Source organism: Mobula hypostoma, chromosome 30, assembly GCF_963921235.1.
Source record: "Mobula hypostoma chromosome 30, sMobHyp1.1, whole genome shotgun sequence".
NCBI classification, from domain to species: domain Eukaryota; kingdom Metazoa; phylum Chordata; class Chondrichthyes; order Myliobatiformes; family Myliobatidae; genus Mobula; species Mobula hypostoma.
Window position 1 is genome coordinate 4,132,641 of NC_086126.1, and position 24,715 is coordinate 4,157,355.

Here is a 24,715-nt window from a genome sequence, read left to right on the forward strand (position 1 = left end):
AGAAGTTTAAGGGGAAATGAGGGGAAACTTCTTCACTCAGAGAGTAGTGAGAGTGTGGAACGAGCTGACAGCACAATAGATGGATACGAGCTCCATTTCAACACTTAAGCGAAGTTTGGATAGGTAGCGTGGATGGGAGGGATATGGAGGTCATTTGGGAGCAGGCAGTTTAAATGGTTGGGCACAGACTAGAGGGGCTGAAGGGCCTGTTTCTGTGCTGTACTTTTCTATGAAGCTGCCACACCATCTCTACAACAGTGTGGAGACCCCTCACTGCCCCTCCCACTATGTCGCTCCCTCACTACCCCTCCCCCACCCGGCGCTCCCTTACCGCCCCTTCCACAATGCAACTCTCCCTCACAATCTCTCCCACAGCAAAGGGCTCCCTCACCGCCTCTCCCACACACACACACAGAGCGCCCCTGCCACAGAGTGAAGCTCTCTCGCCGCCACTCCCAAGGCGGGGGCGCTCCCTCGCCCGCAGGACGGCGTCCGCTCCCGCGGTGCGGCGCTCCCTCGCTCCTCTTCCCCGCAGGCGCGGAGCTCCCGCACCGTCCCCATGGACTGCGTGAATCTTCACACCCCCCCCACCCACAATGCGGGGATCCCTCACTCCCCCTCCCCCTCCCCAGCAGCGGCGCGGCGCTCCCTCCAAGGCCGAGGCCGGGAGTTGCGCGAACCTGAGGGGGCGGTGGGGAGGAGGAGCGTCCGACACCGGGAAGGGGCGGCGCGCACTCGCGTCCGATCCGCCCTGTCGCAATGGCCCCGCTTCCCCTGGCGCCCTCCCGGCCGGGCGCTCGTTGAGCTGGGATCTTGCTGTGCCTCTGATCTCCCCGAGGGCCCGCTCCGCTCCCCTCCCCTCCTACTCCCTCCCTCTCCCCCCCTTCCCCCTCTCCCCGAAATCGGCCCGGAATGGACGACTCCACAGCTCACAGTTTTCGTGAGTAAACTCAACTGAAAAGATTTGCACAAGTTTTTTTTGGAAGGAGGGAGGGGGTTAAAAGTAGTGGGGGTCAGGTCCGGGTCCCGGTCCCGGATCGGGAGCTCTCCTATCCTGAAATTGACAGCCTGCGGGTCGGCGGGGCGACTTTAACCCCCTCCTGCCCGTTTTCCGAACAGGAAGTAGTCTCGTTGGCTGTCGCCGGCCCGGACACAGTCCCCCTGTCTCGTGTCGGGACCCCGAGGGGTGGCGGGGTCCGAGCCGGCGGGGCAAGTGGGAGTTTATCCCCGCCAGGGCGCGGGGCAGATCCCGCCAGGTGGTAATCACGTGCGAGGCCAGCGCTCCGCCTCACGCCCACCTTTTGCCCGGTAACTACTGGGATCTTCCCGTGCACCGGTAGCCGTGGCTGGGTGCGGGGGGGGTGGGGTGGGGTGGGGAAGAGCGCCCTTGGTTAGTGTTGTTCTGTCTTGGGTGAGGGGGGGAGAGGGGCCCTGACCCCCTCTGGACGGGATGGAGCACCCACCCCCACAATGATGACATTTGGGCGTCCTCCCTCTGTTGGGATGTGTGGGGGGGGAAGTGGGTCAGCCAATCCCTCCATCCCCCCCCCCCGGAAGGGGATTCTGAGGGGGAGGCATGCCCACACTCCTCCCCCAGGACAGTGAGGTGATAAGTACTCTATTCCAGCTCTGGGGAGGGGGGTGGGGGGGGTCAGGGTTCAGAGTTCATTCCCGGCGCCCTCTGTGAGGAGTTTGTACGGTCTCTCCCCGTAACCGCGTGGGTTTCCTCTGGGTGTCCTGGTCTCCTCCCGCGGTCCGAAGCCCTACCGGTCAGCGGGTCAATTCGGTCATTGTAAATTGTCCCGCGACAATTAAATCAGTCGGTTGAGGGAAGGGCCTGTTCCCCGCCACGTCTCTGAATGAAATAAATAGTATTTATTTATTTACTAAGAGACAGGACAAGTCCTTTCGGCCCTTTGAGCCGTGCTGCCCACAGTCCCCAGATTTAACCCTTGCCTAATCACGGGGCAATTTACAATGACCAATTAACCCACCGACCGGTACGTCTTTGGACTGTGTGGGAGGAAACCCACGCGGTCACGGGGAGAACGTGCAAACTCCTCGCGGGCAGCAGTGGGTATTGAACCTGGTACTGTAAACCGTGCCACCACACAGCCGTGCGCTCTCCCGCTCCCCGGGTAGTGGTAAGGTTTCCGTCTGTGGGATCTTCCCATGTAGATTGGGGACCGGGGGAGGCCGCGGTATAGAGAGGGGTCCCGGGTGAGTCGGTACGCGGACCTCTCTGGGCTGGGGCGAGCGAGGCGTGTGTGCCTGAGGGGACAAGGCACACGTTAAAACAGTATGGTGCAGGAGCCGGCCTCGGACCGAGCTGTCACGCCAGCCTAATTAAACTCGCCATTCCGTGCCTGGCTAAAATTAATTTTAAATCTTTGCACTGTGCTGCTGCCAAACCTCTGGCACGTCAGCAGTAATGAACCAGATTCTGGTTCAAGTGCAGTGCCTGTGCGGACATCCCGATCCGAAACTGCTCGTCTATGTCCCGCGCATGGGAACGTGCGGTGAAATGCGTTAAGGGATGCGCTGCGGGTAAGCCCGCAAGTGTCTCCACGCCTTCTGGTGCCAACCCGAGTGGCAACACTCTGAGAGGCTTGGATGGGGTAGACGGACGGCATCTTTTTTATCCCAGGGTCAAAATGTCTGACAATAGAGGGCATACGTTTAAGGTGAAAAGCGCAAGTTTGAGTCTGATCTACCATTCAATCATGGCTGATTTATTATCCCTCCCCACCCCATTCCCCTGCCTTCCCCCCGTAACCTTTGGCACCCTGATTCATCAAGAACCTATCAACCTCTGCCTTAAATATACCCAATAACTTGGGCTCCACAGCCGTCTGTGGCAATGAATTCCACAGATTCACCACCATCTGGCCAAAGAAATTCCTCCTCATCTTCGTTCTAAATGGATATCCCTCTATTCTGGGCTGTGTCCTCTGGTCCTAGACTCCCCCACTACAGGAAACATCCTCTCCACATCCACTCTATCTGTGCCCTCTGGTCCTAGACTCCATCACTATAGGAAACATCCTCTCCACATCCACTCTATCTGTGTCCTCTGGTCCTAGACTCCCTCACGATAGGAAACATCCTCTCCATGTCCACTCTATCTGTGTCCTCTGGTCCTAGACTCCCCCACTATAGGAAACATCCTCTCCACATCCACTCTGTCTGTGTCCTCTGGTCCTAGACTCCCCCACTATAGGAAACATCCTCTCCACATCCACTCTATCTGTGTCCTCTGGTCCTAGACTCCCTCACTATGGGAAACAACCTCTCCACATCCACTCTATCTGTGTCCTCTGGTCCTAGACCCCAACACTATAGGAAACATCCTCTCCACATCCACTCTATCTGTGTCCTCTGGTCCTAGACTCCCCCACTATAGGAAACATCTTCTCCACACCCACTATCTGTGCCCTCTGGTCCTAGACTCCCCTACTACAGGAAACATCCTCTCCACATCCACTCTATCTGTGTCCTCTGGACCTAGACTCCCCCACTATAGGAAACATCCTCTCCACATCCACTCTATCTGTGTCCTCTGGTCCAAGACTCCCTCACGATAGGAAACATCCTCTCCACATCCACTCTATCTGTGTCCTCTGGTCCTAGACTCCCCCACGATAGGAAACATCCTCTCCATGTCCACTCTGTTGAGGCCTTTCAATATTCAATAGGTTTCAATGAGATCCTCCCCCCTCCCCCTGCATTCTTCTAAACCCCAGCAAGAAACAGACCCACAGCCATCAAATGTGCCTCATACATTCACCCTTTCAGTCCAGGATTATTCTCGTGAACCTCCTCTGGCCCCTCTCCAATGTGAGCGCATTCTTTGTTACAGCGTGAAATGGGGGGCAGTTTGTCACGGGGAGTTCAAAGTGAATTTATTATCAAAGTACACATGTGTGACCCTATACCAGCCCGAGATTCATTTTCTTGTGGGCATTCACAGTAATTGCAAAGAAACACCATTGAGTCCATGAAAGACCACACACAGGATGGGGGAAAACAAAATCAGTATGCGAAGACAACAAGCTGTGCAAATACGAAATTTTTTTTAAAAACCTAAGCAGTAAACATTGAGAATGTGAGAGGAAGTGTCTTTGAAAGCGAGTCCAGAGCTTGTGGGGAACAGTTCAGTGTCGGGGTGGGTGAACTGGTCTCCTGCGGGGAGAGGGAGCGTGGAGCCCGCGTGCGGTCAGCCAAGGAGGCGAGAATGGAGTCTCTGACGTCCCTGCCAGCCTGGGGAGAGGGCACAGCTGGCAGGCCAGGCTTGGCACACAGTCTCCCCCCCCCCACCCCCCGAGAATTGCCAAGCCCTCAGCTTGTGGTCTGCGTGACCACGCTGTTTTATTTTTTTTATTAAAAATAAGACCTGGAGCCCGCAGGAGGCATGCAAATCAGCTCCAAAACCACAAGCAGAGTCGCAGAGTGGTAATGCAGAAGCCCGACCTTCGCCTCACCTCCTCCATATTAACCCTTATACCCACCCGTGCTATCCCATTTGGGCCAAACGGCCTGGTTCTTCTCCTATGTCTCGGGGTCTTGTCTTAGGGTGGCAAAGGTCACGGGGCGAGGGCAGGAGTATGGGGTCGAGAGGGATCATAAAATGGTGACGGAATGACAGAGCGGTCTCAAAGTTCGAGGTCACTTTACTATCTAGATCCACCTCTGCTGACTTCTTGCCCATCACTCCGCTGGCATTTAGGAGGTCCCCCATCTGCCTATCCACGGCATCGTGCTCAGGTGCCGAGCATCTTTCGCTGCCGTTCCCCTCGCGATCTTGTTTGACCAGTCGGGGTCGTCGGCCCTGAGCCGAACCCCCGAACCCAGAGGACCGGTGGACCACTCTTAGTCCGACCCCTGCCCTCTGACCCTGTTTGGCGTGGGTGACCCTACCAAAGCAGAAAGCCCTGACTCCAGCCAACATAGCTCTCCGGGTCGCTGAGGCGCGACAAGGTTGTGGCCGGAGATAAACTGCGTACATGTCGCCATATACAACCTTCGGATACCCTTTTTTTGCGGGTAAGCTCAATAAATCCATCGAATAATAACCGTAACAGACCCCACCAACCTGAGTTTTCTAACCAATGTGCAAAAAAAGCAAGTATAAAAGAGAAAGTAATAACGATAATAAATAAATAAGCAATAAATATCGAGAACATGAGACAATGAGTCCTTGGTAGTGAGTCCGTAGGTTGTGGGAACAGTTCAGTGATGGGGCAAGTGAAGCTATCCCCTCTGGTTCAAGAGCCTGATGGTTGATAGTGGAGACTGGATGGGCTGAATGGCCTGATTCTGCTCCTGTGCCTCTGTGATCTAATGGTCACCTGACCACGTTATTGACATTAGTTCACTGTTGTTATTTAAGCTGCTAAAAACTTAAGGGCATCTCCCCCACCCCCCCACCTGTGACATCAATACCTTGAGGTAGCACGAGGTGAAACAATACCAGAATGTAGTTCAAAGTTCAAAGTAAATTTTCTTACCACACTACTGTAGATATACGCCACCACATACAATCCTAAGGTTCGTTTTCCTATGGGTATGCTCAGCAGATCTATAGAATAGTAACTGTAAACGGGATCAACCAGAGTGCGGAAGATTACAAACTGTGCAAATGCAAATATAAATAATGAGATAAAGAGTCCTTAAAGTGAGATCACTGGCTGTGGGAGCATCTCAATGGATGGGCAAGTGAGTGTGGTTATCCCCTTTTGTTCAAGAGCCTGATGGTTGAGGGGTAGTAACTGTTCCTGAACCTGATGGTATGAGTCCTGAGGCTCCTGTATCTTCTACCCGATGGCAGCAGTAAGGAGAGAGCACGGCCTGGGTGGTGGGGGTCTCTGATGATGGACGCTGCTTTCCTACGAGAGCGTTTCATGTGGATGTGCTCAATGGCGGGGAGGGCTTTACCCGTGATGGACTGGGCCGTATCCACTACTTTTTGTAGGGTTTTCTCTACAAGAACATTGGTGTTTCTGTACCAGGCTGTGATGCAGCCGGTCAATGCACTCTCCACCGCACGTCTATAGAAGTCTGTCGAAGTTTTAGACGTTGTGCTGAATCTCTGCAGGCTCCCGAGGACACGCTTTCTTCATGAGCTGCCGTGTTACCGTTAGAGAGCGCGGTGCAGGTATCCTCCGCGGTCTCCGTCTGCACTTCCCAATGCCTCGCTAAAGCAGCCTACCCCACCCACCCCAGTCATTAAAGAAAAAATTCCTCCCCCTCCCCTCTTCCTCTACTCTTCACCCTGGCCTCTCACCTCCCCCTGGGTCCCCTCCTCCTTCCCTTTCTCCCATGGTCCACTCTCCTCTCACATTCCTTCCTCTCCAGCCCTTGACCTTTCCCACCCGCCTGGCTTCACCTCTCACCCTCCAGCTTGCCCTCTTTCCCCTCCCCCCCCCTCAACCTTTTTATTCTGGCATCTCCCCCCACCCGCCTCCTTTCCAGTCCCGACGAAGGGTCTCGGCCCGAAACGCCAGCTGTTTGTGCCTCTCCGCTGACGCTGCCTGACCTGCTGAGTTCCTGCAGCACCTCGTGCGAGTCGCCCCGGGCAACCTGCGCCGTTGGTGGGCCTTCTCGTGTTTGTGGATTGTCGCTTTCTCCCATTTTATTCTCTCACCCCACCCCCCAATCAGGCAGAAGATACAAAAGCCCGAAAGCACGTCCCACCAGACTGTACCCCACTGCTGTCAGACTCTCGGATGGCCCCCTCGAGGGAACCTATGGATACAATCCTCCCCGTCGTGGCCCCTTGAACCGTATTGCCAGCCTGCACTGCGCTCTCTCTGTGACTGCGACACTCTATTCTGTCTGAATTCTGTTATGGCTGGAGGGATACCTTAAACCGTTACTCCTCGGGCGCTACGATTGGAGCTCAGTTCCCGTCGCTGCCTGTAAGGAGTTTGTACGTTCTCCCCGTGTCTGTGTGGGTTTCCTCTGGATGTTCCGGGTGTGTAGGTGATGGAGGGTGTGTACTGACTGGCTGTATCACGGCCTGGTAGGGGAAACACCAAAGCCTCTGAACAGAAAATCCTACAACAGGTAGAGGAATCGGCCCAGCCCATCACAGCAAACGTCACTGCACTCTTTCGGAAGGGTGGAAGCCAAAAGAGAGGACGTTTTAGGCCAGTTAGCCTCACCTCGGTGGCTGGGAAGGTGTTAGAGTCTATTATTAAGGATGAGGTTTCGAGGTACTTGGAGACTAATGATAAAATACGTCAAAGTCAGCATGGTTTCTGTAAAGGGAAATCTTGCCTGACAAATCTCAAGTGAAGTCAAGTCACTTTTTATTGTCATTTCAACTATAACTGCTGGTACAGTACCCAGTAAAAACGAGACATTTTTCAGGACTATGGTGCTACATGAACAATACAAAAACTACACTGAACTACGTAAAACAACACAAAACTACACTAGACTACAGACCTACCCAGGACTGCATAAAGTGCACAAACAGTGCAGGCATTACAATAAACAATAAACAAGACAATAGGCACAGTAGAGGGCAGTAGGTTGGTGTCAGTCCAGGCTCTGGGTATTGAGGAGTCTGATGGCTTGGGGGAAGAAACTGTTACACAGTCTGGTCGTGAGAGCCCGAATGCTTCAGTGCCTTTTGCCAGATGGCAGGAGGGAGAAGAGTTTGTATGAGGGGTGCGTGGGGTCCTTCATAATGCTGTTTGCTTTACGGATGCAGCGTGTGGTGTAAGTGTCTGTGATGGCGGGAAGAGAGACCCCGAAGATCTTCTCAGCTGACCTCACTATCTGCTGCAGGGTCTTGCGATCCGAGATGGTGCAATTTCCAAACCAGGCAGAACAGAAATCTGTTGGAGTTCTTCGAGGAAGTAACAAGCAGGGTGGACAGAGGGGAGGCAGTGGATGTCATTTACTTGGATTTTCAGAAGACATTTGATAAGGTGCCACACATGAGGCTGCTTAGCAAGATAAAATCCCATGGTGTTACAGGAAAGATATTGGCATGGATAGAGGAATAGCTGACAAGCAGGGGGAAGCGAGTGGGAATAAAAAAGACCTTTTCTGGTTGGCTGCCAGTGACTAGTGGTGTTCCTCAGGGGTCAATATTGGGACCACAACTTTTCACATTGTTTGTCATTGACTTAGATAATGGAATTGATGGCTTTGTTGCAGAGATTGCGGATGATACGAATATAGGTGGAGGGTAGGCAGTGCGGAGGAAGGAATGTGTTTGCAGCAGGAGTTAGACAAATTGGAAGAATGGACAAAAAGTAGCAGATGGAATAGTGTTGGGAAATGTATGATGCATTTTGGTAAAAGGAACAATAGTGCAAACTATTATCTAAATGGAAAGAAGGTTCAAACATCAGAGGTGCAGGGGGACTCGTGCAAGACTCCCAGAAGGTTCATTTACAGGTTGAGCCTGTGGTAAAGAAGGCAAATGCAATGTTGGCATTTATTTCAAGGGGAATAGAATGTAAAAGCAAGGAGATAATGCTGAGCCTTTATAAGACACTAGTCAGGCTGTACTTGGAGTATTGTCAACAGTTTTGGGCCCCGTATCTTAGAAAAGATGTGTTGGCACTGGAGAGAGTCGAGAGGAGGTTCAGAGGGATGGTTCTGGGAATGAAGGGGTTAACATATGAGGAGTGTTTGGCTGCTTTAGGCCTGTACTCACTGGAATTAGAAGAATGCCTGGGGATCTCATTGAAACCTACCGAATGTAAAAAGGACTAGATGGGATGGATATAGAGAGGATGTTTCCTTTGGTGGGGGTATCCAGAACTAGAGGGCACAGCCTCAGAATTGAGGGGTGACCCTTTAAAACAGAGGTAAGGAGGAATTTTTTTTAGCCAGAGAGTAGTGAATCTGTGGAATGCTCTGCCACAGACTGCAGTGGAGGCCAAGCCCGTGGGTATATTTAAGGTAGAAGTTGATCATTTCCTGGTTGGTCAGGGCGTCAAAGGATAAGGCAAGAAGGCAGGTGTACGGGGTTGAGTGGGATCCAGAATCAGCCACGATTGAATGGCAGAGCAGACTCGATGGGCTGAATGGCCTAATTCTGCTCCTATGTCTTATGGTCTTGTGGGTAAAACCCTCCCAACCGTTTAGCACATCTACAGGAAAGCAGCGTCCATCATCGGGGGCACCCACCACCCAGGCCATGCTCTCTTCTTGCTGCTACCATCAGGTAGAAGGTACAGGGGCCTCAGGACTCACACCACCAGGGTCAGGAACAGTTATTCCCCCTCAACCGTCAGGCTCTTGAACAAAAGGAGATAACTACACTCACTTGCCCATCCATTGAGATGTTCCCACAACCAATGATCTGACTTTAAGGACTCTTTATCTCATGTTCTCATTATTTATTGCTATTTATTTACATTTGCATTTGCACAGTTTGTTATCTTCTGCACTCTGGTTGATCCTGCTATAGTTACCATTCCACAGATTTGCTGAGTACGCCCTCAGGAAAATTAGTCTCAGGGTTGTACGGAATGCAAACTTTGATAACAAAAATTACTTTGAACTTTGGACTTTTTTCCTCCCGCATTCCGCCGGAGTGCGGTCTCAGGTTAGTGACGTGCAGGTATGGGACCTGCAGGGAGCTTGTCGACGCTTGCGGGCTGCCGCCGTACAGTCCTCGCGGATTTGGTTCGACGCCAGCGATACGTTTTTGCTGCGCGTTTGGAAGTTTACACGGCAGGAAAAAAAAAATCCAATCCTTCGACTTTAATCTTCTCCCTCTGTGGCTTAACTTCCTCCCTTGTATTTTCGTTAACCCCCCCTCCCCCAGCACACCATGAGACCGTGGGTAGTGGGGTGGAGATACAGCTGTACCGGAGGAAGTGTGAGGTGCTCTATCCCTCCCCTAGCCTGGGAACAGACAACAGACAGCAGACCACCCCAGAGGCGAGGTCTGAGTCACACGTCCGAGCCCAGGATTCACGCGGACCACCCCCTCCCTCCCAATAGACCCTAGCAATCAACAGAGGCGTGGACAAGGCAGAGGAAAGAATCCTCACTCCCCAGGGCGGAAATGTCCGGACAGAATCCGAGTGGGGTCCATTATCACTGGCGCATGTTGTGAAATTAGTTGTTTTGCTGCGGCAGTATCAGATTTTGGATGGCCGAGTGGGGATTCATCCCTGCCAGAGGAGGCGCAGTTTGCTCCTTCCCTCCGCTAGCCTGCGGGTCACCCTTGGGCAAGGTGTGGTTCCTGCCCTGCCCTCCCGATCGGGGTCAGGTGGACCTATGGGAGCAGGTGGTGGATGGTCGTACGAGCAGCCGGTGCGTTTCACAAGTCCTGGTTATGTGGCCACTGACGCCAGGCAGACGATCTCTGAGGAGTATTGATAATGGGGGAAGGGGTCACCCATCCGGTAAAGACACTGCCCAGAAGGCAGCAATGGCAAACCACTTCTGTCGAAAAAAGTTGCCAAGAACAATCGTATTCATAGAAAGACCGTGTTCGCCCTCATCGTGCAACACGGCACGGAGTGATGATGTCATACCACACGGCGCATAATGATGACCTTGAAGGAGACTAGTGTTGAAATTGCTGGGGCCCTGGCAGAAATATTTAAAATGTCACTGTCTACGGGTGAAGTGCCGGAGGATTGGAGAGTGGCTCATGTTGTTCCGTTGTTTAAAAAAGGATCGAAAAGTAATCCGGGAAATTATAGGCCAGTAAGTTTAACGTCGGTAGTAGGTAAGTTATTGGAGGGAGTACTAAGAGACAGAATCTACAAGCATTTGGATAGACAGGGGCTTAGTAGGGAGAATCAATATGGCTTTGTGCGTGGTAGGTCATGTTTGACCAATCTGTTGGAGTTTTTCGAGGAAGTTACCAGGAAAGTGGATGAAGGGAAGGCAGTGGATATTGTCTACATGGAATTCAGTAAGGCCTTTGACAAGGTCCCGCATGGAGGTTAGTTAGGAAAGTTCAGTCGCTAGATATACATGGAGAGGTGGTAAATTGGATTAGACGTTGGCTCGATGGAAGAAGCCAGAGAGTGGTGGTAGAGAATTGATTCTCTGAGCGGAGGCCTGTGACTAGTGGTGTGCCACAGGGATCAGTGCTGGGTCCATTGTTATTTGTCATCTATATCAATGATCTGGATGATAATGTGGTAAATTGGATCAGCAAATTTGCTGATGAAACAAAGACTGGAGGTGTAGTAGACAGTGAGGAAGGTTTTCAGAGCCTGCAGGGGGATTTGGACCAGCTGGGAAAATGGGCTGAAAAATGGCAGATGGAGTTTAATACAGACAAGTGTGAGGTATTGCACGTTGGAAGGACAAACCAAGGTAGAACATACAGGGTTAATGGTAAGGCACTGAGGAATTCAGTAGAACAGAGGGATCTGGGAATACAGATACAAAATTCCCTAAAAGTGGCGTCACAGGTAGATAGGGTCATAAAGAGAGCTTTTGGTACATTGGCCTTTATTAATCGAAGTATTGAGTATGAGAGCTGGAATATTATGATGAGGTTGTATAAGGCATTGGTGAGGCCGAATCTGGAGTATTGTGTTCAGTTTTGGTCGCCAAATTACAGGAAGGATATAAATAAGGTTGAAAGAGTGCAGAGAAGGTTTACAAGGATGTTGCCGGGACTTGAGAATCTCAGTTACAGAGAAAGGTTGAATAGGTTAGGACTTTATTCCCTGGAGCGTAGAAGAATGAGGGGAGATTTGATAGAGGTATATAAAGTTATGATGGGTATAGATAGAGTGAATGCAAGCAGGCTTTTTCCACTGAGGCAAGGGGAGAAAAAAACCAGAGGACATGGGTTAAGGGTGAGGGGGGGGGAAGTTTAAGGGGAACATTAGGGGGGGCTTCTTCACACAGAGAGTGGTGGGAGTATGGAATGAGCTGCCAGACGAGGTGGTAAATGTGGATTCTTTTTTAACATTTAAGAATAAATTGGACAGATACATGGATGGGAGGTGTATGGAGGGATATGGTCCGTGTGCAGGTCAGTGGGACTAGGCAGAAAATGGTTCGGCACAGCCAAGAAGGGCCAAAGGGCCTGTTTCTGTGCTGTAGTTTCTATGGTTCTATGGTTCTATGGTTCTATGATGGTGACCATGAGAAATAAGATTTTAATTACCTACCTACCCTGCCTCTAACTGAAAGGTATAAAATCCCAAGGGAGGCGGGATAGAGTGGGTGTGGAGCTGGTGTTTCATCCCATGGGGGGGGGGGAATCTGGAATAAAGTGGCACTGTTTTAAAAATTGGGGCAGGCTTGCTTAAGGTGGAAATGGGGAGCAACAGTTGTTCATTTGGGGCACCATGGTTAGTGTGACATTAGCCTGAACAGATTGGAGGTGGGGGAGTGGGAGGTGTTGAGGAAACAGAGAGCCTGCAGAGAGACTTAGATAGTTCAGGGGAATGGGCAAAGAAGTGACAAATGAAATACAATGTCGGAAAGTGTATGGTCATGCACTTTGGTGGAACAAATAAACGGGCAGACTATTATTTAGATGGGGAGAGAATTCAAAATGCAGAGATGCAAAGGGATTTGGGAGTCCTCGTGCAAGATACCCTAAAGGTTAACCTCCAGGCTGAGTCAGTTGTGAAGAAGGCGAATGCAATCCTGGCATTCATTTCTAGAGGAATAGAGAATAAGAGCAGGGATGTGATGTTGAGGTTCTATAAGGCACTCGTGAGACCACACTTGGAGCATTGTGTGCAGTTTTGGGCTCCTTATTTTAGAACGGATATGCTGACATTGGAGAGGGTTCAGAGAAGATTCACGGGAATGATTCCAGGAATGGAAGGGTTACATATGAGGAACGTCTGACAGCTCCTGGGCTGTATTCCCTGGAGTTCAGGAGAATGAGGGGGGAATCTCATAGAAACATTCCGAATGTTAAAAGGCCGGAACAGATTAGATATGGCAAAGTTATTTCCCATGGTAGGGGAATCTAAGCCAAACGGACACGACTTCGGGATTGAAGGACGTCCATTTAGAACAGATGTGGGGAAATTACTTTAGTCAGAGGGTGGTAAATCTGTGGAATTTGTTGCCACGAGCGGCTGTGGAGGCCAAGTCATTGGGTGTATTTAAGGCAGAGATAGATAAGTTCTTGATTAGCCAAGGCATCAAAGGGTATGGGGAGAAGGCAGGGGAGTGGGGACGACTGGAAGAATTGGATCAACCCATGATTGAATGGCGAAGGCGATTCGATGGGCTGAATGGCCTGATGCTAGCTCAGCCCATTCCAGAGCTCGGGGTTCAAATCCCACTGCTGCCCGCGAGGAGTTTGTACGTTCACTCCCTGTGACCGCGTGGGTTTCCTCGCACAAAGATGTATGGGTTGGTAGGTTAATTGGTCATTGTAAACCGCCCGGTGATTGGGCCGGGGTTAAATCGATGGGTTGCTGGGCTAGAAGAGCCTGTTCCGTGATGAATTCTCCTCCAAAAGAGGAGGAGGGGGTAGTTTTATTTATTTTTAAGGGGGGAGGGAGAGGTGGCGAGGTGGGTGGGAGGAATTAGTGCAGGAAATCCGGCTGGAATTCCTCCTCGGATAGGATTAAGCAGCGGGGCCGGCCTCGATGAGCTGCGTGGCCTTTTCCCGCTCCATCACGGGAACTAGCCTCCCACGGCATCGATGCCTCGAAAAGGCGGCTTTCCATCGCCTTAGGACCCCCACCAGCCAGGACATACCCTCTTCTCATCGCTACCATCAGGGAAGAGGTACAGGAGCCTGAAGACCCACACTCAACGATTCAGGAACAGCTTCTTCCCCTCGCCCATCCGATTTCTGAGTGGACATTGAACCCGAGAACACGACCTCACTACTGTTTAATTTCTATTTATTTATTTAGAAGTATTTTATAATTTAGAGTATGTTTGTACGCTTTTCGCTGTAGTGCGACCTCAAGCCTCATGACATACGTCGGTGGTAATGGTCTAGACTGCGATTCTGTCGCGGGTGAGGGTGGAGGGAGAGGAGGCCGAGTCAGCGGAAGGCGAGGCCGTGAGCACACGGGAGGGGGAAGTGAGAGAGGGGCCGGTGAGGGGGCGGCGGTTGCGAGGAAGTGAGATCTGGACCGTTTCCAGGTGATGGAGTGTTTTTGGTTTATCACGGCGGGGGCCAACTGTGTTCGGTGTTTGCAGATGCGTGGCTTTAAGCGTGTTTTTCTTTCGGAGTGTTGGTGGGGGGGGGGGGTTGGGGGAGGATGTTGGTTCCTGACTCACTGCGGCTCTGGTGAGAGCGTGTATGCCGAGAACAGACAACAGGCCGCCCCGGAGACGAGCTCTGGGTCACGCATCCGCGCACAGAAATAACGGGAACTTCCACCCCACCCCCCGCCCCCCGGCAGGTCCCAGCGATTAGAAAATCAGCAGACAAGGCAGACGAAAGTATCATTCTCCCCTGGGTGGGGCGCAAGTGTCCAGACGGAATCTGAATCGGGTCCATTATCACTGGCGCATGTTGTGAGATTAGTTGCGCTGTGGCAGCAGTCCACTGTTCGGGTGGCCGGGTGGAGGTGCGTCTCTACCAGAGGAGGTGTGAGGCCCTCCTTCCCTCCGCCAGCCTGCAGGTCACCCTTGGGAAAGGTGTAGCACCTGCTTAGCCCCCCCCCACCCCAAATCATGTGAACCCATAGGGGCAGGTGGTGGATGGTGGCAATGAATTCAACACAGATTCACTGCCCTGTAGCTAAAGAAATTCCTCCTCATCTCTGATCCAAAGGGACGTCCTTCTGTTCTGAGGCTGCGCCCTCTGGTCCTAGACACCCCCACTATAGGAAACATCCTCTCCACATCCACTCTATCTGTGCCCTCTGGTCCTAGACTCTCCCACAATAGGAAACATCCTCTCCACATCCACTCTATCTGTGCCCTCTGGTCCTAGACTCCCCCACCATGGGAAACATCCTCTCCACATCCACTCTGTGTCCTCTGGTCCTAGACTCCCTCACTATAGGAAACATCCTCTCCACATCCACTCTATCTGTGTCCTCTGGTCCTAGACCCACATCACAGGAAACATCCTCTCCACATCCACTCTATCTATGTCCTCTGGTCCTAGACTCCCCCACTATAGGAAACATCCTCTCCACATCCACTCTATCTGTGCCGTCTGGTCCTAGACTCCCCGACTATAGGAAACATCCTCTCCACATCTACTCTATCTGTGTCCTCTGGTCCCGGACTCCCCCACTATAGGAAACATCCTCCCCACATCCACTCTATCTGTGTCCTCTGGTCCTAGACTCCCCCACTATAGGAAACATTCTCTCCACATCCACTCTATCTGTGTCCTCTGGTCCTAGACTCCCCCACTATAGGAAACATCCTCTCCACATCCACTCTATCTGTGTCCTCTGGTCCTAGACTCCCCCACTATAGGAAACATCCTCTCCACATCCACTCTATCTGCGTCCTCTGGTCCCAGACTCCCCGACTATAGGAAACATCCTCTCCACATCCACTCTATCTGTGTCCTCTGGTCCTAGACTCCCCCACTATAGGAAACATTCTCTCCACATCCACTCTATCTGTGTCCTCTGGTCCTAGACTCCCCCACTATAGGAAACATCCTCTCCACATCCACTCTATCTGTGTCCTCTGGTCCTAGACTCCCCCACTATAGGAAACATCCTCTCCACATCCACTCTATCTGCGTCCTCTGGTCCCAGACTCCCCGACTATAGGAAATATCCTCTCCATGTCCAGTCTATCGAGGCCTTTCAATATTCGATAGGTTTCAATGAAATTCTTCCCCCCCCCACCCCCTCATTCTGCTAAACTCCAGCGAGTAAAGGCCCAGAGCCGTCAAACTCTCCCCATACGTTAACCCTTTCATTGCCGGGCTCATCCTCGCGAACAACCTCTGCCGCCTCGCAACGCCGGCACGTTCTCTCTTCGATCACAGCGCTTGCTCACAATACTCCAAGTGCGGTCCGACCAGTTCCTTGTAAAGCCCCCAGACAGACAGACAGACAGACAGACAAACAGACAGACAGACAGGCAGACAGACAGACAAACAGACAGACAGACAGACAGACAGACAGACAGGCAGGCAGGCAGACAGACAGACACACGCACGGACGTGGGCAAAAGTGAACCGGATTCAACCTCGGCTGACCTGTGCAATGTATACGACCAAAAGAAACAAAGTTCCTCCCGACCCACGGCGCGCCCGCAAAACATCCCTTTCTCTCTCTCTCTCTCTCTCTCACACACACACACACACACACACACACACACACACACACACACAATACGCATGAAACAAAATATTACCGCGAATAAGTTAATAAAATATCATTCAAAACGCTTGCAGTGCGCAGCAAACAGCAAAGAGCTCGCAGTCCTGGTGACGAGACCTCGGTGGAGGGTTAGGGTATTTGGAGTCAGGAAGCTCTTCCTAGTCCTGAAGCTCCTGTACCTCCCTCCTGTGGGTCAAAGAGATTGTATGATTGTTTTGTTTTAATATATAGAGAGTGGAGGGTGCGTGGAACTCGCTGCCAGCGGTGCTGGTAGAGGCCGATGCATTTAAGAGACAGATTTTATTTCGAGACACATCTCGGCCCAGCAGTGCCCCTATCTAACCCCTGCTTAATCGCCGATAGGGAAATGGAGGCAAGGAGTTAGGGTGGTCCTGGAGTAGATCAAAAGACTACTCCAACGTCGTGGGCCGGAAAGTTCCCCGCAGTGCCCGCTCTGTGTTTGAAACTCGCGGCACCGGGTTGGCTTCGAGTTTGCAATTCAAATCCCACGGTCACAAACTCCGTCCTCCAGCGCATCACGAGAACAACCCGCCGGGTCGGTGCCGAACCTGATCAGCTCGCTGTCCCCGTGACGAGACCTCGGCGGTGGCAGAGTCTGACAGCCTGCGGGAGGAAGCTGTTACCCAGTGTGACTGTCCCGTACCTCCTCCCTGACGGTAGTGGGTCAGAGAGATTGTGGGATGGGTGGTCGGGATCCTCGACATGGTTCGGGCCCTTCTTGTGCTACACTCCCCGTAAATGTCACAAATGGGGAGGGCGTCGGGGGGGACCCTGGTGATCTTCTCGGCAGTTTTTTGCTGCCCCCCCCGTAGGGTCTTGCGGTCCGACGCCCAACGCTGCAGCCAGGCAGGACGCTGTCGGTGGTCCTCCCGTAGAAAGTAGCCAGAACGGGGTCTCCTCAGAAAGCACCGGCGCTGTTGAGCGCTGGGCAGCGGCTGTGAGCCCGTCTATCTGAGGTCGTCCATGCTGGGCCCGCCGAGGAACTCCCCAAGGCAGAGACACTGACCGGCAGTGGAGGGTGCTCCAGCTGGTTATCTTTCAAAGAGCGGCGGGGGGGGGGGGGGGCCGGGGACGGGACTGCACCGTGGGAGAGGTAGCGAGGAGGGAGCACTGTGGGGTGAGGATGCTGACACAACAAACATCCCACAGTTCTTACCTTCCTCCATCCCTCTCCCTCTCTCCTTCCTCTCTCCTCCCACTCTCCCCATCCCTCTTTCTCAGCCGCCATTCCTCTCCCCTCTCTCTTTCTCTTCCCCCTCACTCTCTCACCTCCCTCACTCCCCTATCTCTCTCTTCCCTTCTCCCCTATCTCTCCTCCCACTCTCCCCATCCCTCTTTCTCCGCCGCCCTCCCTCGTCCCCTCTCTCTCTTCCCCTCCCCCTCTCTCCCCTACTCCTCCCCTCCCCTTTCTTCTCTCTCCCCCTTTCTTCCCCCACTCTCTTACCTCCCTCTCTCTCCCCCTTATCTCTCCTCCATCCCTCTCTCCCCTTTCTCTTTCCATCCCCTCTCCCTGTCCCTCTCTCCCCCTTCCTCCCTCCCCCTCTCCCCTCCCCCTCTTTCCCCATCCCCTCTCCCCTCCCCCTCTCCCCTCCCCCTCTCTCCCCATCCCCTCTCTCCCCATCCCCTCTCCCCTCCCCCTCTCCCCTCCCCCCTTTCCCCTCCCCGTCTCTCCCCATCCCCTCTCTCCCCATCCCCTCTCCCCTCCCCCTCTCCCCTCCCCTTGTCTCCCCATCCCCCTCTTCAGCCCTCTCTACAACTCCCCCCCGTGCCCCCTCTACTCCCCCACCACCTCTATACCGCCCTCTCCCGTCTCCCCCCTCTCTCTACCTCCTCTCCACCCGGTCTCTACACACCCTCTCCCCCTCCCCATCCCCATCCCCTATCCCCTCACACCCCACCCCACCCGAACCCCTCTCCCTCTTTCCCCGGCCCCGCTCTCCCCTCCCCTATCTCCCCCCTCTCCCCCTCACCATCCCCTATCCCCTCCCGCCGCTCCGTCGCCCCACTGACGGTCCCCTCCCTTGCAGACGATGCCGAGTGTTCTCTGGCCGACGGGGCCGAGCGGGATTCGCGCCTCTCGGCCGTCGAGCGGCGGCTGCAGCAACAGGACAACGAGCTGACGGTGGTGAAGGCGGCCCTGGCAGACGCCCTGCGGCGCCTCGCCTTCTACGACCGGCACTTCGGCCGCGTACAAGATGGTGAGACCCCAGCCGGGGACGGGACGGGAGGCAGCGGTGGGTGATGCTGGATGGGATGGGTGGTGGGGGGTGACAGTGACAGGAAACGTTCTCAACACTTCTACCTCCCCCTCACCACCCTTCCCTCACCCTCACCCTCCACCCCTCCCTCCCCTCACCCTCCACCCCTACCTCACCCTCACCACCCCACCTCCCTCACCCTCATCCCTCCCTCCCCTCATCCTCCTCTCTCCCTTCATCCCTCTCTCTCTCCCCTACCCTCTCCCTGTGTTATCCCTTTCTCCCTTCCTCCCCTCATCCCTCTCACCCTCCCTGGCCTATCACTCTCTCCCTCCCTTGCCTCATTCCTCTGTCCCTCCCCTACCTCATCACCCTCTCCCTCTCCCTCCCCCCTCCAGGAGGTGCTGTATTTACGTCCCCCCTGGGTCTGACAGACCAGATGATGGTCAGCTATGACCAGACGCAGACGCAGACGCCCGTTCCAGAGTTGTCTCTCGCTCTCCATGGCAGCCCCAGGTACGATTGCCCCACCTCCTACTGCCCCAGGCCCTTCGTCCCTCTGCTCATGTGCTAGCCGCCGTCTTTCCCCAGTTTCTCCCGTGTCCACTTCCTATAAGTCCCTCCAGGGAATTTCCTCTGGGATCTCTTCCACCACCCCTCGTCCGAGACCCCCTTCCCAAGACTGCCCAGAGCCTAGGCAATTCGACATTTTTGAAGCAGCGTGAGGGGGTGAATTTGGGGGTCTCTCTGCGTATGTTCCCTTCCAGCGGGCCTGGGGAGCAGGAGTGGGCATGGGGTGAGGGAGGAGGAGTGGACGGAGGGTGAGGGAGGAGGAGTGGACGGGGTGGGGTAGGAGGAGTGGACAAGGGGTGAGGGAGGAGGAGTGGGCAGAGGGCAAGGGAGGAGGAGTGGATGGGAGTGAGGGAAGAGGAATGGACGAGGGAGGAAGAGTGGTGAGGGTGGGGGGGAGCTTGTCGCCACTGCCTTGTACTGTGTGGGCAGGAGTTCTTCCTCCATCCCCTTTCCTCCAGCTCCATTCCCCTCCCTTCTTCCTCAGCCCTCCCCCTCCCTCTCACCCTCTCCCCTCTCCCTCTCTCCCCTTCCCCCCTCTGTCCCCTTCCCCCTCTCTCCCCCAACTCTCTCTGCACCCCTCCCCTTCCCTCCCCCTCCTCTCCCTTCCCTCCTGCATTCTCCACTTCCCCCCTCCAACCTCTCTCGCTCCTCTCCCGCCCCCCCATCCCAGGGCGGTGAATGTGAGCCCACGCCTGCCCCCACCCTTCCCCTTGTGACCCCGGTCTGTGTGGAGGCTCCCGGGACCTGGTGCCCCTTTGTGGGGACATTGTGGGAGGGTTGGGGGGTGAGGTTGGTACCCCGAGGGGGTTTGTGGGTGGGGACGTGTGTCAGGTCTCTGGACCGGGATCCTCGATAGACTGGGGGACGTGTGGTGTCTGGTGAGGCAGTGAGGGGGGGGAACTGTCAGGGTGCTCTGGGGTTTGAAGGGTGATGAGATGATGTGGGTTGGGGAACAGTCCTGGTTCTCTGAAAACCTGGGTGCCCAGCTGGCCAGTTAGAGTGTCCCATGTTCTGGAGGGGAGGTGGGTTTGGGAGGGGCCTGGTTGGCTAGGAAGAACATCCCATTTTCTTGAGGGAATTTAGCTTTGGGAGAGGGCTGGTTCTGTGGAAATCCGGGTGTCCGGTTGACGAGGGAGAGCATCCCATGTTCTGAAAGGGATATGTGTTCAGGAGGGGCCTGTTTGTTGGAGATCTCTGTCCATTTGGTTGGGATGAGCATTCTGGAGGGGACTTGGGTTGGAGAGGAGCACGAGATGGGATTCAGAGTGACGAGGGAATGGGGGAGATTGGAAGTATTTATATCAGATCGGGTTCTCTGGAGACCCTCTTGCGTGGGAGGGGTGTGGGGGACTGAAGAGGATTCAGGGTGACAAGGGAATTGGATGGGGTGGCCGATTTGGAGGTTGGGGCTTCAGGAAGAGATTTGGGTTGAGGTGACTCGAGAGATTTGGGGTGTCCTGTTGGATAGAGGGATAGGAACGGGACTCTGGGGGGGTTTCTGGAGATTGAGGGGGGCAGGTGTTGGGCCTGTGGTGGAAGGAGTGGGACTTTTGGAGGTGGAATTTTTTGGGGGGGGGAATTCCCAGTTTGGATGGGGAGGAGTCTCACTGGGCTCTCTGCTCTCTCGCACCATCTTGCAGCAGTGCCTCTGCCAGGCAGAGCAGCTACCCGGGGACGGAAGCCGTACCCTGTGTCCCCGCTCTCTACCCGGGGGTCCAGGCTCTGGCCAGCAGTCCCAAGGCCCCCGCGGATCCTCCCCTTCCGGCCCTGCCCCGGGATGAGGCCTGTCTGGGCCCAGACCAGCCTGCCAGCTCAGAGACGGAGTCGGGCGGAAGTGAGGAGCCCCGGGCAGAAGACAGGCCTGGACTGAAGCCCCTAGACGAGGCAGGCTCGGGTGGATCGCTGCCTGCTCAGGCCCTGGAGGCCGGCCCGGAAGATGCAGTGTCCCAGCCGGGCATCCCTGACCCCGGCCGGCCGGACCCGCCCGAGCCCGAGGCCGCCCAGGGCCCGGGAAGGGCAGCGGCCTGCCTGGGACACAGAGTGGTGCCCGTCCCCGAGGAAGAACCGGGGTCCCTGCTGCCGGATCTCGGACGATCACCGCTCGACAACGCCGGCAAGAAGACCGTCCTGTGAGCCTTGAGTGTGTTTTGTTGCCTGGACAACTTCCTCCCAGAATGGACAGAGGGATTCCTCACCCCCGCCCCTCCAAAACAGGGCCAGGGAGAAATCTTCAGCGCAGGAGAGATGCCCCCAAATAAAGTCCTAGGGCCAGAGAGAACCCCCAAAACTTCCCAGGGCTTGAAGACTCCCCCAAAAAAATTACCAGGGCCAAGGGACCTGGCCCCCCACCAAAGGCAAGATAGTGGTTAGTGCCCCCCCTCACAGCCGCCAGCCGTAAGTTGGGAGTTTAACTCCTGCCACTCCCTGAAAAGAGTTTGTGCGTTCTCCCCCGAGAGAAATTTATAAAACTCTGAGGCCTAAGTATGGTGGATGGGACCTTTTCCCCAGGGCGGAAGTTTCAAATACCAGAGGGGGAGGGTTAAAGGAGACGCGCGGGGCAGGCGTTTTTCTTACTGTGGCTGTGTGGAATGAACTGTCGGAGGTGGTGGTGGAGGCAGGAACCGTCAAGGAGTCCACGAGTTTGAATAAGGAGGACTAGGAATCAAGCGGCCGTGGAGGCCTGGTATTCAAAGCGGAGGTTGATAGGTTCTTGATCGGTCAGGGCATCAGGGAGAAGGCAGGAGAATGGGGTTGAGAGGGATAGTAAATCAGCCATGATGGAACAGTGGAGCAGACTCGATGGGCTGAATGGCCTACTTCTGCTCCTATGTCTTATCGTTTTATGGGATTTGGGGGTGAGCCCCTCTGATTTTTGGGGAGCAGAAGGTGGCCTCTCCTCCTTGGCAGGACAATGAGAGAGATGGGGGGTCAGTAATCCCTATTTTACATCCCACACCCCACCCACATCTCCAATAGAGGAGATTTATTATTGTCACCCGTACCCAGGTACAGTAGAAAGATCTTTGTTTTTCATTCCGTAACACATAGGAGCAGAATCAGGCCATTTGGCCCATCGAGTCTGCTCCACTATTCCATCACGGCTGATTTACCGTCCCCCTCAACCCCATTCTCCTGCCTTCTCCCCGTAACTTTTGACACCCTGACTAATCAAGAACCTAGCAACCTCCGCCTGCCGTCGTTTCATCGCATCAGTGTATCAAAGTAGGGAAAGGGAAAACCTTTTCCCACCGCCGTCTATAAGGACAGTTCTCTCCCCGTAACCGCGTGGGTTTCCTCCGGATGCTCTGGTTTCCTCCCACAGTCCAAAGGTTCGAAGATTCCTTTTGTTATCAAAGTGTGTGTGCGTAATACAACTCTGGGACTTGCCTTCTTCAGATAGCCAGAGAATACGGAAAACCACATAAGTGGTTGAGAGAAAGACGTCAAACCGCAACACCCCGCCCTCCCCCGGCACAGAAAAGAAAAAGAAACGAAAGCTTGCCAACCCCTCCCTTGCACAAACTAACGGATCGCCCAAACCCCCAGCCCGCCAATCCGCAACAAGAGAGAATGGGCGGGAACGCGAAAAGGTCACGTCCCGGCCAGTAGGTTAATCAGTCGTTGTAAATTGCCGTGTGATTGGACTCGGGTTGAATCTGGGTTTTGCTGCGCGTAGTATTTCTCACGCGTAATTGAAACACGCAGCGAAAGGCGTCATCCGTGTCAAAGCAAGTGAGTGAGGACGTGCCGGGGGAAGCCCGCAAATGCCGCCAGGCTTCCGGCGCGCCAGCGTAACGTGCCCACAACTCACTGACCCTGCCCCTGTGCGTCTTTGGGATGTGGTGAGGAAACCAGAGCAACTGTAGCTTTTGAGGTGAAGAGACTATCTTATCAAACGAGGGGACCATTCGGTAGTCTGACAGCCGTCCCTGCCGCGCCTTCGGGCTGTTGTACCTTCTGCCCGATGGGAGAGGGGGGAAGAAAAGAGAATGCCCAGGGTTGGGGGGCTCTTGGATTGTGTTGGCTGCTCACAGAGGCGGTGGGAAGCATAGGCAGAGATCCCTGGGATGAGGACTGGATTTGCCCGAGGAATCTTGATCCCTGCCGAAGTTTGCCGTCTGGGAGGAAGTTGTCTCGTCGGCATTCTGAGGTGCTGGTGGCCACTGCCGCTGTGATTTCACCGGGACCTTGTCACGAGCCAATGAGACGCTTGACTAACTCCCTCCCTAACCCTGGTAACCTGGTGATCGGTGCATGTCGACCCAAACCAATCTAACCCCAAATTGCAGCGCCGCGCTTCGTTTGCTGGAAAATGGAAGACTCCTCGGCGAGGTGGGGGGGTCAGACAGCTCCGGGGATTCCGTGTTCATCTCCGGAGGCTGAATCTCGCCCAGAAGGCCTCGCTGAGACCGCCGCCTCCATTTTCTTTCAAGGGTGACGGCTGCTAATTCACTAACCGTCTGGGACTGTGGGCGTGGGAGCACTGGGAGATTCCGAGGTCTCGGAATTACCCATCCCTCTCCATCTCAGATCTAATGGCACGTTGTGGATTTCTGGAATTAATCCCCCCTCCCTCCCCAAACTCCTGCATGGCTTCTGACCTACAGATTAACTTCTCTTCCCAAACCCGGGACGGGGCGTTTCCAGGATCCCACCCCCGGGCAACCCCCCTGAACTTTCTTCCTCCTCTCTCTCTCTCTCTCTCTCTCTCTCCTGCCCCCACAGGCTAAGGCGCTGCAGCACGTCGGATAAACTGCGGGGGCCGCGGGACGGGGCGGCGGGCGAGAACCACAGGCCCAGGCTGGCCAAGAAGTCGGCGTCCTCGCAGAGCCTGCTGAGCAAGGGCAGGAAAGCGGACGGGTGAGTGGTCAATGGGGCCGAACCTCTTTCCTCCCTCCCTCCCACCCCCACTCTCTCTTTCTCCTTCCCTCCCTCTGCCACTCCAGAGAAAACAACCCAAGCCCCTCATGCTCTCTAAATCAGGCAGCACCCCAGTGAGCCTCGTCTGCACCCTCTTCAAAGCCCCCACACCCTTCCTGTAACGGGGGGGCCATCCCGACACTCCAAGTGTGGCCGAACCAAATACTTCTTGACCCTTGTACGCAGCTCCTGGACCGCTGAAAATGGACAAGGGAGAGCCAGTGTACCTGGACTTTCAGAAAGCCTTTGATAAAGTCCCACATAGGAGATTAGTGGGCAAAATTAGGGCACATGGTATTGGGGGCAGAGTACTGACATGGATTGAAAATTGGCTGACTGACAGAAAACAAAGAGTAGCGATTAACGGGTCCCTTTCAGAATGACAGGCGGTGACCAGTGGGGTACCGCAGGGTTCAATGCTGTTTACAATATACATTAATGATTTAAATAAAGGGATTAAAAGTAACATTAGCAAATTTGCAGATGACAACAAAGCTGGCTGGCAGTGTGAAATGTGAGGAGGATGTTATGAGAATGCACGGTGACTTGGACAGGCTGGGTGAGTGGGCGGATGCAGTTTAATGTGGATAAATGTGAGGTTATCCACTTTGGTGGTAAGAACGGGAAGGCAGATTATTATCTAAATGGAGTCAAGTTAGGAAAAGGGGAAGTACAACGGGATCTAGGTGTTCTTGTACATCAGTCACTGAAAGCAAGCATGCAAGTACAGCAGGCAGTGAAGAAAGCTAATGGCATGCTGGCCTTCATAACAAG

At 54.2% G+C, this 24,715-nt stretch overlaps 1 protein-coding gene across 4 annotated transcripts in view; it reads left to right on the forward strand.

Annotated features, from left to right (window-relative positions):
* Positions 1-718: 718 nt before the first annotated feature.
* Positions 719-24,715, forward strand: part of eml3 (EMAP like 3) — an 82,763-nt gene continuing 58,766 nt past the window's right edge. The window contains exons 1-5 of one of the 4 annotated variants that reach the window (XM_063036487.1): positions 719-940; positions 18,278-18,448; positions 18,883-18,964; positions 20,662-21,150; positions 23,747-23,881. In XM_063036487.1, the coding sequence (XP_062892557.1) occupies positions 913-940; positions 18,278-18,448; positions 18,883-18,964; positions 20,662-21,150; positions 23,747-23,881 (905 nt within the window). In that variant the 5' untranslated portion in view covers positions 719-912. Of the gene's footprint in view, positions 941-18,277; positions 18,449-18,846; positions 18,965-20,661; positions 21,151-23,746; positions 23,882-24,715 lie in introns of all 4 variants that reach the window. The other 3 variants (XM_063036486.1, XM_063036490.1, XM_063036488.1) reach the window with 3 other exon arrangements.